We start from the raw sequence: 13,325 nt of genomic DNA, 5'->3' as shown, positions 1-13,325 counted from the left end.
ACGACTGCAGTATTTTTCGTTAACAGCCAATCAAGAAATGTTTTTAACGTTTCCAGCGACACCGTACATATCTCATCCCAAATTATTATATCATTGATATATTTTGTGCCCATTCGATCTGGCGTCCACACACCGCCGCTATATTTGAAAAAGCTGTGATAAGTACAAGAATTGACTCCTCGCTGTTTCATCTCTCTGGCAAGCCTGTGTGTAGGTGTTAGCACAATCATATCTGAATTTCGAAATAATTCAATCGCTCGAGTTGTTTTACCAGACCCTCCCGGCCCGTTCAAATAAACAGTTTTATGTCTGGTGATTGGATCATTCACAGACGGTGCGGAAGATATTTCTGGCATTGTTGATTTACAATAATCATCCTCGATTGCAACATCAGCGGATTCACAATACTCGTGCAACATCTCGGCTTTTATTCTCCACGAACCCCATTCATCTCCGCCGCAGAATTTCATTATACCGGTCAGTGATTCTGAATATTTCTTGTCGATGTAAAATGAATCCGTGGCAACTCTGACTGCGTTACCAGGAAATCGATTTACCATCGATAACAAATTTATAGAAACATAAGCCAGCATTGAAGATCTCAAATGTGTGTATTGAGGCGATTCTCCGTCGATATAACTTACAATTGTACCCAACTTTTTCCCGTCGGACAAGAACACATCCTCCTTGTTACAAAATATGTCTCTGGCAACCGCGTCGGCGATTATAAAATCCAATTCAGCTTCATCGATAATCAACAGCGAGTGATGCATTTTATGATCAAATGCTGCACCCTGAGTAAATTTACCGATTATTCTTCGTCCAAGATCTTTCGCTGTGCTTTCACTGTTTTTGAGTTTGTCCCACATCCCACAATCAAGAATTACGAAGCATCTCGCGAGGGAATAGTTAGAAATAGCAGGTTGAAAAAACCAGTTGGTGTTGTTACTAATTCTGGTTATCTCCATTTTAAGGTTTCTGGCGGTAAAAGCTACTATAATCATAGATTCGTGCACGAGTGTTTCCTCGGAGAGATCAAAAACGGCTTTGTAATTGATCATATTGATAATAATAAACTTAATAACAATTTATTCAATCTGAGAGTTGTGACGCAGAGCGAAAATTGCAAAGCTGGTAATACTGGCCGTAACAATAAAAGAGCCAAGAAGGTTGTTTCAATAAATTTAGGTACGAATGAACAAATAATATTTCAATCGATATATGCAGCTAGTAAGCATTTTGGTATTTGTGCGCCCTCAGTACGAAAAGTCGCAGAAAAAATATATAAATCCGCGTTGGCAAAAAAGTATAATAATCAGAAAATTATATTTCGTTATCAGGAGAATTTTCCAGCGGAGATAACTCTGCAGCGACTGTGTAAAAGTCAATGATACAATTATTTCCCCGTTGACGCTGTCAAGGTGACTTTGTCAACAGCGCGCTATAACACTTTACAGGTGCGAGCAGACGATTTTCTGCACAAGGAAGTAAATAACTACCTGATTTCACAGGTAGATCAGTATATGATATTTTTTAAACCCTGTATTATCAGATTGGAAAGTGGCACAATGGTAACGCGTTTGACTTTCGTCCCGGCGCTATCAAATGTCATGTTCGAATCCTCGTTACGGACATACTGTCGACGGGCCCGATTTATAGGGTTTTTATAATAGTTGGGGGGTCGAACCCCAACGAAGTTGCACAACTTTCTCCGTTATCACCCGTCAGGGGTGATCTTTTGCCCCCAACGGGATTGATTTCAGGGGTGGGTGTGCAACTTCGTTGGATGTAGAATTATAACCCCGCATCTGTCTGTGTTGTCTATATGTTTGTATCGTCCTAGGATAAGTTATATGTTTGTGCCGTCTTAAGATAAGTTAGAATTAAGTTATGTATTTGTACCGTCCTAGGATAAGTTATATATACAATTGTAAAATACAACTGCTGTAAATAGCTTCTACTGCTGTAAATATGCTTCTACTGTAAATACTATATGTTTGTGCCGTCCCTAGGATAAGTTAGAATTAAGTACTAGGATAAGTTATGTGTTATGTGTTATCCCCATATGAGCCTTGCTAGCATATCAAATGGTAAGCTAGGAGGTTCACAAATGGGGAATGTCTCGTCGTTTCGCAAACACACCCTCTGGGCTTTCTAGACTGCTATTTGGCAGTTTAGCAGCTCAATCGGGGGTAGTGTTTCCGCCCCCTCCTGAGTTTGGTAGGATGTCATAAGACACCCTAGAGACTCAAAGGAGATGTGATGTTTTTTCTATTTTAAAGATATAAAAATATAATAAATATGAATCAAGAAAATATCAATAATGTGATTGATGCTATTAAAAAATTAGAAAAACAAGGATTTAATATATTACTAAATGTTGAAACTATTCTGTCAGATTTTGAATCATTATACGCAGGGCGTTATATTCTTCCTGCTCAATATCGATTCATAAAGATGATTCAAAACAATTTGTATAAATCGCTGGCCAGCGTAGCGGAGACACAAATAAATGAATTTGTTCCACTGTCTCGTGCAATCGAAAAGATCAGGCTGGCACTGGCAGCCGAGTATGAAACAAAAAAGATAATTAATAATCGGGTCAGAAAATTAAAGCATTGTATGTCCGCTGACGAAGTCAAGGGTGAAAATCCAGAGAATTTAGAAAGCAATGATAGCTTCGTCACGGATTACGAAGTAAATACCTCACCTTGATTGCATTACTTCCTTGACGAAGTCAAGGAAGTGAAATCGGGTACCTAGAAGTGAAATCGAAAGTAAAGAAAAAGTAATATTTTTTTTACTGTGTAAATTATGCAACTGTCCGATTTCGTTGGTTTGTACTAGCTGATACCCTATGAAAATCAGCGAAATTGTCAGTGGTAAAAAAATATATACAAAGTAAAATATTTTTAAGACATTTTTAAAAATCCTAAAGGATGGAAATATCGAAGATATTTCTACTGCAGTATTTTATCGAGATGATCCCGTGAAATGCACGAGTGAGCAACATTGAGGATTTGGTCTGCGTCACAAGTAATCATCGTGATATTGTTTTCGCGGAGTTGTTTCAGCTGAAAATCTGTCAGTAAAAAGTCATCATTGCCGTACTTATCGATGATTATTTTAACAACGCCCGGGAAATGATTTCCGGTAAATATTTTTCGGATGAATTCTTCAAGCGCGCTTTTGTTGTGTATTAAACATTTCACGTGCTGATACATACTATTATTTTCGCGTTCATTTAATATAATTTATTACGACAGTGCTATCGCTGATGGTGATGTCGTTGGAAACGCCAACCGGGCTATCATCGGAATCACTTTGCGATTCACAATCACGCTGTGTTTCACTGTCAGAGACATCTTCATCACTGACAACAAAATCACTGTCAGAATCACGCTGTGATTCACAATCACACTGTGTTTCCATGGAAATGTCAGAACTGTCAGAGAGATCATCATCGGAATCATACTGTTGGTAATTCGAAGATTTTTTGTACATTATTATGATAGTGATATCGCTAATTGAAAGTCCTTGAAAAAATCGAAGATTTTTTACGACGAAAATCCTTTAGGATTTCACCAGCAAATTAATACTAACAGTCTCTCCACGCAGGTCCAAAAGTCTACCCTGTTGGTCAGTGACTTTAAAATTTATCCTTGTGAGCGTAGGGTTATGACACCGCAGAAATACAGGATTGATTGGCTCTTGCACAATCAAAAATCCAGGTGGTTCTCTAGGAGTAAATGAATACAATATAAATCCTTGCTGGGCTTGATTTGATTCCGTCGTGGTTACGCTGTAGCTGCCATCGATGACATCACATACAAGATTGACCGCGACGACATCAGTGATATTTACTATCCCGGGAGAAATATGTCTGCCATCACCGCTGGTGGAATTATCGTGTTCCAAGATAGCGGTTCCGGGAATGATTGCTTGTGCGCGGCAAGAATATCCTTGAAGGATTGATCCAGGAGATTGGATAACGACGTTACCATCTCAGGTACGTTATATCCGGGTAATTTAAAATTTCGTAATTCATCTTCCGTTGTTTTATACAGTTCCAGAAAATTCTTCTTCTCGGGGGCATCAATTACCATCTGAACCAGTCGCTGGTTATAATATCTCATATCGTCGATTATTCGATTTATTATTTCGATATGTTTAATGATTTTGTCACGTGGACTGTATAGATCAGAAATATGTTCCTGAAAGGATTGCTGCAGAAGTTTAAGTTGTGTTTTAAATGCCTCGTTCATTGCTTTAAGATTCTTGTCATCTCTATCTTTCCGAAGAAAGATAAATAATCTATCGGGGACGGGGGGGGGGGGGGGGAGAGGCTCCCCCGAGGGGGGGAGAAATTTCCAATTCATCCCCACTCCTCCCTTGTCATCTCTATAATTTGTGTTAGTATTTGCTGGATTCTTCATTTCGCGGATATCATCTATGTATCGTGATTGAAGGTCATGATATGACATGGTATCCGTGAAATAATCGGATCTTACAGGGTCTGGTATACGCGGTTTTGCATCAGGGGCTTCACCTGGCCATCCTAACACGGTTTTGATTGAACTGTTATAGATATCAACGGCGTAATCCGGTGTTGAGATTTCGATGATCGTGGACAACGTTGGCTCGTGTGCTAATATGCTGATCTTTGCTTCTTTTCCGATGATACGCTTCATTTGACGCTGTATTTCTTTGTTGATTTCTTCTATCTGATAACTCCCAGTATTCCAATCTGGTGTGCCATCAGCGCTATTCTGATATGAAAATACAAATGAATTATTCGACAACTGTCCGTGAAATGATGTCGACCTGATGTTGGGCCAACTGTGATATACTCGTAATTGTGCCAACGCTATTTCGGTAACTGGAATTGCAGTTGGAAAATTAACATTGAATTCAGGTTGCGTCCAGGATATTGATATCATTGTGGTCCTTACCGGAGTTGTATTTGCGGCTATCTATTGAAGTATCTCCGTCATTATTTATCTTCATCGTTTTCAAATTAAAATTCTTTGCACGCTCGTAATCGTTGTATATGCCAGACATCAACGTGAATTCGGAATCTGATATTGTTGTATCGTCAAGGCTGGATGATATCAACGAGGACAATTTCGAATAGGCGCTGTTGGCCGCGTTGTTTACCCGGTCATACTCGTGTAATTTTGTTATCGCGCACGAGGATATTTTTTTTGCAATTATATTAGCAACTCCTGCAATCGTCGTTGATGCTGAAATTGTGATTGTGATAGCGATTGCAGCAGTCACTGGTGTCAGCGCTGACAATAGCACACCCGTGGATGCAACTACCGCGGATACCGAATACACTATTGTATCCAACACGGTTACACGCCGTTTGTATTTTTTTATTTTTGTTGCGCATTTGTCAATGGTGTTTTTCAGCGTCGCCTGCCATTCTCGTACTTGATCATACCGGTATTGCTGAGCGTCTAATGTTGTCGTTGATGCTGATTTCATTTTTATTATTCAAAATCACTGGTGATTTTCAATTACGCGGTAACCAATTGAGGCGTTTCTGCGACGAATTCCAAACACCACCAGTAAGATGTTGCGGTTAATTTCTTGTCTGCGGCTTCAAGTACAAATATTTCTTCGGTTCCGCTGTTCAATATTACAGTTACAACCCCGGAAAACCTGTCGGTGGAATGACGCCATGGAAAGGTTGTAAACATTTCAAATTTAGCGGCGGAAAACACAGACAACCTGTACACGCCAGTGGCTGTTGCCGTGTATTTGATAGTATTATTTTGTCGAGACCATGTTGCGAATCCCGATGATACCGTGAATACGATGTTGGTGATATGCCCGGAGGTAACTCCAGTGGGGACTTTAATCAGACTGGTTTTGTTAACGATCTCAGGAATTCTCGCTACGATGTTTTGCTGTGTTTGTTTGATCGTGTTAATGTTATTTTCTATCAACGCGATTTGATCTGAAAAACTTTTTTCTGTTCTGACTACACCTAACCGGGTATTAATCTTGTTGATATCGTTGGCGTTAGCGGTAAGATTTGGTATGATTTCAGAAAGTTTCATGTCGATGACCGGAGGAACCCCAAAGAACTTATCCGTGGCATCATCAGTTTTTGCGAAGTTTCTTCGAAGTCTTGTAAACGCGCCCACGTGAACATCATACTCTGTCCGCAACGTGGCTAGTTTACCGTCAATGGTGTCTACGTATTTTTTGTTGGTGGCATCTTCGGGACCTTCCGGATCCGCTAACACAGTTATTTTGTTACCGTTCATGCTGAGTTCACCTGTCATTGTATCACCGGTCTTCGCTACACGGGCAAGTGCAAGTTTTTGCATATCATCTCGAAGCGCCGCGATTGATATCAACGAATCTGATTCTGCCACTGTCAGTGAATACAACAATGTTGTCCGCGGTAGCTCCAAGGACCCTGCGAATTATGTCATTCCACTTAATGTTACTGGTTTTTAGCTTGCCGTGCCTGTCCTGAAAAATAACAACCTCATCTGGGTCTATTCCGGTTAACGTTAAAAGATTATCAATTTCATCTTTGGTCGCATACGCTGATAAATCAATATCTTTTTTTTCTTCCTTGGTTCTGCTTGATCTTCCGTAAATATCAACCATTATCAATTATGGGGTTGTTTAAATTTGGAAATCACATCTGTGGTGTATTCATGCACGACTTTGTGAGGAGGACTCGCTGATTTCGAGATCGCATCAAGAACATTTAATACTTCACGACCACATATCGGAGGATCAATCAGTGTTTGTGTTGGCAGCGTTGACTGCCAAACTGGCATGTTGGAAAATCTTTGGACGTACCTGAAAAACTCAACTGGCGGTGCTAGCCCGTACGAGTCAAAATAGATAATTCCACGTGGATCGATCGCGTAAGCAACCCAGTGAGTTCCAGGACCGTTTTTATTATCGAGATTAATAATTCCTGTTTCTGGATTATTCGGTCGTGCTGGTAACTGATCTCGTATAAATACACCTCTGAAATTCTTTATACGTAATTGTTTAACAGCATCAAGCAAATCAAAATTAGAAGCTGGAAGCTTCAACATCGGTGTGAAAACGCTAGCGTTGAAAGCACTTAAAACCTTTTTGGGTACCATGACGCCGGAGTTCCTGGAAGTCTGAGACCTCGGCACGTTTTTTTCGATATAGTTTTCCTGTGGCTTTCTTTAGTGCCATTCCAGCTGCGGTTCCAACAGCTCCTAACGCGGCTGCTTTTGCGACTGCGGGAGCAGCACCAGCTATCAGTGCTGGTATCGCGGCGAGAAGAGGAAATATACCGCCGGTTTTAACCATATCTTTGACCGCGGCCGGAGAGAGATCAAGTCGAACTCCAGTCGTTGCTTGTTTCGCTTTATTGAAATGTTTTAGCTGAGTTTTAGTCAATGACAATTTGTTTGGTCCGCCCGCTAGCTGATCGTGTTTTAGTGTTATTGATGTCCCACATGTGCTCGCGTTCTTCGATTGTAATTTCTTCACCTGACCAGGAGTCAGTGTGACATTAACATGACTGTATGACATTTTATTTAATACGATGTTGATCTAATTGCATTGTTAAAACAATGCTACAAGTTTTCCACTGGTGCATCAATGACTCTCATTCGGCCGCCAGCACCTTCAAGTAACATTGCTTTATCGGAAAGTATGACCGCGATTGCTCTAACACCTCCAGGAACTACTGGTGGACCAGCTGCCCCAGCTGGTACTCGAGCCAGGCGAGCCCGAATAACTATATCAACGACAGATTTTCTGAATAAATCCAAATGTTCCAACGAAAAGTAATAGATCGGATACAACGTTGTAAAATCACGCTGGGATATCTGCAGCCCAGTGTCAACGTTTTGATCACGCCCATCATAAGACATCAATTGATAATATGCCCGTGCAACATCATTTTGTTCAAAATTTAGATTGATATCCTCAGCGGGTTCTTGATGTCCGTTTATTCTTAATGAAACTTCAGAAACTCCAAGTGTGTCAAATATCATTGGATTTGCTTCCTGGTTATTTATTCTAGAATTTGCCTGAAACGCGATAAATATATGTCGCGCTGCTGATACTCCCTGTTGTGATCCCAATTGCCACGTGAACAGTCCAGGAGCGTTGATAGAAGTACTATCTGCTGTCATTGCTAACCATGATAACAACGATTTTCCTCCCTGATTCATAAAAGAAAGTAACCGTTCTTCTTCAACGATTGATGGAGTCATTGTTGGCATCCACAGAGATAGTTTTCTTAACACTACTTGACCAGGATCAACTCCAGCAGCTCTCCATATTGCATCATTATCAGAGTTTTTTCTGACAAGCGTTACTGTGTGTTTGGCACCAAATATAACCTTTCGGACACTTCTACAAAATCCAAAAATATGAGATAGTGGAATAGCACAGGAAAACTCTTCGTCGCCGTTCAGCATTGATCGACGCGCGGCAAAACCCAAGTTGAAATTTTCATTCATGGCTTCAACTGCATTCCCAGCCGCGTTCATCGTTACATTTCTATTTTCGGGATGATCAGATGTGTCCTTCACAAACATCATTGTTGGACCAGCTGATCTTGTGTAATCATCAGAATATCTTGCAAGACCAAGTATTGTCGTGGCAAGTTCAACATTATCCAAACACGACTCAATATCTTTTCCATCAATCGAGTATGTGGCTTTGCTAAATAACGCCATCACACCATTATTAACAAAACCAACACGATCGCCTATTCCGTATCCAGTACCATCCGCTTTTAAGATTCTACCTGTGACCTCAATAAAAGCCTCACAAGGCAGAAAATATCTACTTGTATCATGAATTTGAAACTCAATTCTCCCCGGCGCGTTAGGTGTTTTTGTATCATAAGAATAAAATTGATAATCACGCAAGGATTCATCCTTTCTGACTGGTTTAACCATATCAAATGCTACGTTGGATATGCGCTGAAACATCTTATTGTAATACATTATTATCTAAAACGAAGACCACTTCCCGCTACTAAACTTGAAGCTATATTTTTTTTCTTTTTCTTTGGAAGGTATCAGTGACTCTAGTTTCTGATTCGCAGTTTCATTTATTATTTTGCTAACATTTGCAGGCATATCCGCAGTGCTTGGTAATTTTACCGGCGGAGGCTTTCTGCGTATTAATCGTACTAGTCTGTCCTTGATCGCCGTGAACACTTTGCCGGCAGCATCACCGATTACACCAGAAGCTTTATCTCTAATAACATCAATAGCTTTTGACGATAATTGTTTTGCAATTGGTCCCACCTTTGGAGCTATTCTTGTAAACAATCCTTGAACAACATCTCCAAGTCCATCTCCATAATATGCACTGTAAACAGGATATCGCGAATTTACCACTCTCTCTCGTCGGGTCATATGATGAGAGTCATGTATGATCATTTTATTTAATTAGTTATTTCTCTAATCGACTTTCAATCGCTGTCCACGAGTTCATCAATAAGTTCTCGATAGATGTGAGTATCCATGATGCCGCCGCGAAATAGTCGCTGACAGATATCAGCCGCTTCATTAATTATTCCTGGTGAGTTATTTCCGGCACGTTTTCCTCCGATGAGAACTTCTAGCCGTGATACATCATTGATGATATTATCAGGGCAGGGAATAAAACCAGACCCTAAACCTCCCCCCGATTTTTCTTTAGGCTCATCGAAAAATTCCTCTGGAATGATTTCCTCCTTGGGGGGTGATCGTTGTCGTTGTTGTATCTCTGCTAACTCTACCAGTCTCTCATTAAATTTTATATAACCAGGATCGCTTGGATCAACGGGTAAATCTTGTCTATCAAAATATACCGCCTCTGCCCATTCCTCGAAGGTGTCAATTTTTTGTTTACGTTTTTTTTTTTTAAATTTTTCTCTGTCATCAAAATTATTTGAAGCAAAAGCGGGAAGAGACATAGTCATAGTATTTTCTATTTTATCAATACCGAATTTCGTAAACGAACCCCGAGGAGTTTCTTGCTGGGTCTGCTGCAACGGAGGAGGAAGTCGATATAATTCTTCTGATTCTTTTTCTGTTGGATCTGCGACGACTTGCGGTTTAGCTATTTTTTTCGGAGTTGGTTTTTTATGTCGCTTTGTTTGTCGCATTTGGACATCAAATCGATCTGATCCTGACATATACTCTCGATAAAATGCATCACTGGTATCTAACCGTTCAACACCCCGTTTTATTTTATAAATTCCATCTAGAAATTGTTGTTTAGATACCTTTTGATTAGGATCTTAAATAAACTTTTCTCGAGAGTGATAAGCCCCAGCAGCGTCAACACCAAAAGCAATTATTTCATCTCTATTTCTGACTGGACGATTTTTAATTTCATCCACAAAACCTTCAATAAAATCCGTTTTATAATTAAATCCTTTGATCGGTTTCGGTTGAGCCTTCTTAAGTTCTTCTATTGCCTGAAGAAGACTTTGTTGCGGTTTATCAGGATCAGGTTTTCCTATGATAGCGGTTTTTATTGTTTCAGTAGCTGTTGTTACGGGTTTAAATAATTCTGTTGTACCTTCCATGAATTCAACTTTTGCTTGCTGTTGCGCTTGTAATTTTTCTCTAACACTATCACGAACAGGAAGAAATTTTTTTATTGCTTCTAGTCGCTCTCGAGCTAGTCTAGCGGAATGTGCTTCTCCAATGTTGGCCATTATTGTTAACTTAAATTTTTAATTCACAACAGAAATCCTAAAATATTTTACATCGTTAGCAGCAGAGAGACTGGGCCGCCAACGTCGTCGTCGACGTCACCACGTGAAGAAACATTTTTCATAGTGAGTTATCTTTGTCGAAATAACCCTTCTAGCCAGTAAAGAGAATTTAGTCATCATAGTTTCTGGCTAGAAGGGTTATTTTTGTGAAATAAGACCTTCTATCAGAAAAGTTTTCGATAGATGGTCCTGTTGGACGAAATAGTTGGTGGGCCCAGTCTCTCTGCTGCTCTCTAACATTCGTTTACCACTCGTAGATGGCTGTTCGATTTATTGGCTTGTCGGCCACTTCATAACCGGACGATTTCTTCAGAGTTACCTGCTCTCAAAATACCTTTTTAACGTTATAGACGTCGATTAAGAGCCATATTGAAAGCACCTATACTAGAAATTGAAAGCACAGTTGCTTGCACAAACATAAGTTGAATGTATGAACAAATAAACCGTGACAGAATTAAAGAAAATGAAATCTTGAGTTGAAAGAATGTCTGCCCAAACAATCTTCGTACACATTTCATGTGCAAAATAGTAAAACGTTTCCCTGTTGACGTGTCCATATTATTCACGTGGACGATCAATAGCCTATATTCACAGGGTTCAATAATAACGTTGATATGGCGCAATCTTGTCAAAAAATTACCATGTCTCATATTTTTCTTAGAGATGAGTAAAATGATAAGCATTATGAAAAACAACTTAAAATCGTGTAAAAAGCGAAACCCATAAAGAATATTAGATTTTAACTTTGATTAGGATCTTGGCTTTCTAATTATGTATATTATGAAAACAACAGAAACAGTATATCCTATATCCTATTTTCACTCCATATATCATCATAAACAGATGCAAGATTATGTATATTCACATAATAATTCAGAACAAGCCACAGTCTTTAATTCAATGGGAAAATTCTCATGATGTAATTATTAAACAAAATAATTTACACAACTATAGTTACATAAAATCTTCTGTTTGAAATGGCATTTTCATGTCGGCTAGAAAAGTTAGAGCACTTGATTTGGGGGTATCTTTGTTTCAGTGGGGAAGCATGTGATACAATATCCCATCTATGTATTGAATGGGAAAGAAGAACGAATTGTGAATGAATAACAATTTTAAAATTGTTAATACTCACTATTTTCTGGATGTGGTAATTGCTTATTTCGTTTGTTCTCTGAGAATAAGTCAATTGTCCCTCAAGATGGTTTCTGTTGCCTGCGTTTGCAATGGTATATGTTGTATTTTTCTGGCGTACTTCCACTGCATAGATTGGTAGTGTCAACAAAATTAAAGACATACCATACATGGAGAGTCCAAACTGCAAATAAAATTAAGATGCCTATATGCTTTTTGCCATCTTTCTTCTTCACAAACAACATGAACTCTAAGACTAATATCTAAGCCATATAGCACGCATTGATTACCACGTGGGTAACAACGCCATTTTTCAGCGCATCACAGAGTATATCCCGCGGTCAGAATATTTGGTGGAGGAAGGAAAAGGGAAAAGCCACCGACCGACGAGAAGCTACTAACAATCTTCTGCACATATTCCATAATATCCGTATTATGTTAGCATATTTATTTAATTAAATGAAATACTGAGGTACAAGTACCCAATACATCCCTCTCCCCCCCCCCAAATACATAAATATATCAGTGCATACGGCTGTCACTAAAAGAACGGATGAAGGTGACTCAAGATTTCACTTAATCGATTACTCATTTAATCAATGAATAATTAATCAGTCAATATATCGATAAAGTATTTCGATATGTTTTTAATTCATGCATTATTCAGACTGTTTCTGATTTTTTTTATTCATTTAAGTTAGTGCATAATAAAAAAAATGTACGGATGTAGTATATTTCTCCGAAATCTGAACGAACTCTAGAAAATTTGGTCATAGTTAAATAATTACAAAATGGTAATATATATATATATACAGTATATATATATATATATATATATATATATATATATATATAGAGAGAGAGAGAGAGAGAGAGAGAGAGAGAGAGACTCACAGACACAAAGACTTACCTCCTTTGACTTCATTGCGCCGGGTGTACTCTTGGTTGCTCACTCTGCGGCCCATTTATATATTTACTTGACACCCACAAGGAAGTGCCATGGCGCTCAACCGGATTGGTGAAATGTACATAATAGCGTTTGACGTTGCGTATTTATCAGTATAATATTATTATGTGTGAATGAATAATTTTGTATTTTGTAAATTATTGCCAAGTCTTTATAACATGCACCTAATAGTCCATTTCGATCATGGGGATTCTTTGTCTTTTAACGGTGCTCTCTCTCTCTCTCTCTCTCTCTCTCCATATTTTCCTGAGCTGTTTTATACGCCTATATTCTTCTGTATTTATCGACCACTTTCACCCAACATATTTTTAAAGGCTGTGATGCTATAGATTTTGAACTTTCAATGAAAGAAGGTCGCGAGGTTTGCACTGGCCTTCAGATGTTTCTGATATTAATTTTTCAAAAATACTATAATATAAAAATCTTTTTAAAAAATTCATTTCATGGAATAGATATTTAAAAATAAAAGGTTTATTATGA

General features: G+C 38.8%; 1 protein-coding gene across 2 annotated transcripts in view; it reads right to left on the bottom strand.

The window, feature by feature from the left end:
• LOC149775019 (uncharacterized) overlaps nucleotides 1-12,806 on the bottom strand; it is a 75,604-nt gene extending 62,798 nt beyond the window's left edge. For both annotated transcript variants that reach the window (XM_089944536.1, XM_089944537.1), the window contains exons 1-2: nucleotides 12,789-12,806; nucleotides 11,880-12,062 (exon numbers count right to left, since the gene is read on the bottom strand). In XM_089944536.1, coding sequence (XP_089800662.1) covers nucleotides 11,880-12,062; nucleotides 12,789-12,803 — 198 coding nt within the window. In that variant the 5' untranslated portion in view covers nucleotides 12,804-12,806. The remainder of the gene's footprint in view (nucleotides 1-11,879; nucleotides 12,063-12,788) is intronic.
• Nucleotides 12,807-13,325: the final 519 nt, after the last annotated feature.

The sequence above is a fragment of the Sinohyriopsis cumingii genome, unplaced genomic scaffold (assembly GCF_028554795.1).
Source record: "Sinohyriopsis cumingii isolate HCF-2022 unplaced genomic scaffold, ASM2855479v2 utg000036l, whole genome shotgun sequence".
Classification (NCBI taxonomy): Eukaryota; Metazoa; Mollusca; class Bivalvia; order Unionida; family Unionidae; genus Sinohyriopsis; species Sinohyriopsis cumingii.
This window is presented reverse-complemented; position numbering and strand designations above follow the sequence as displayed.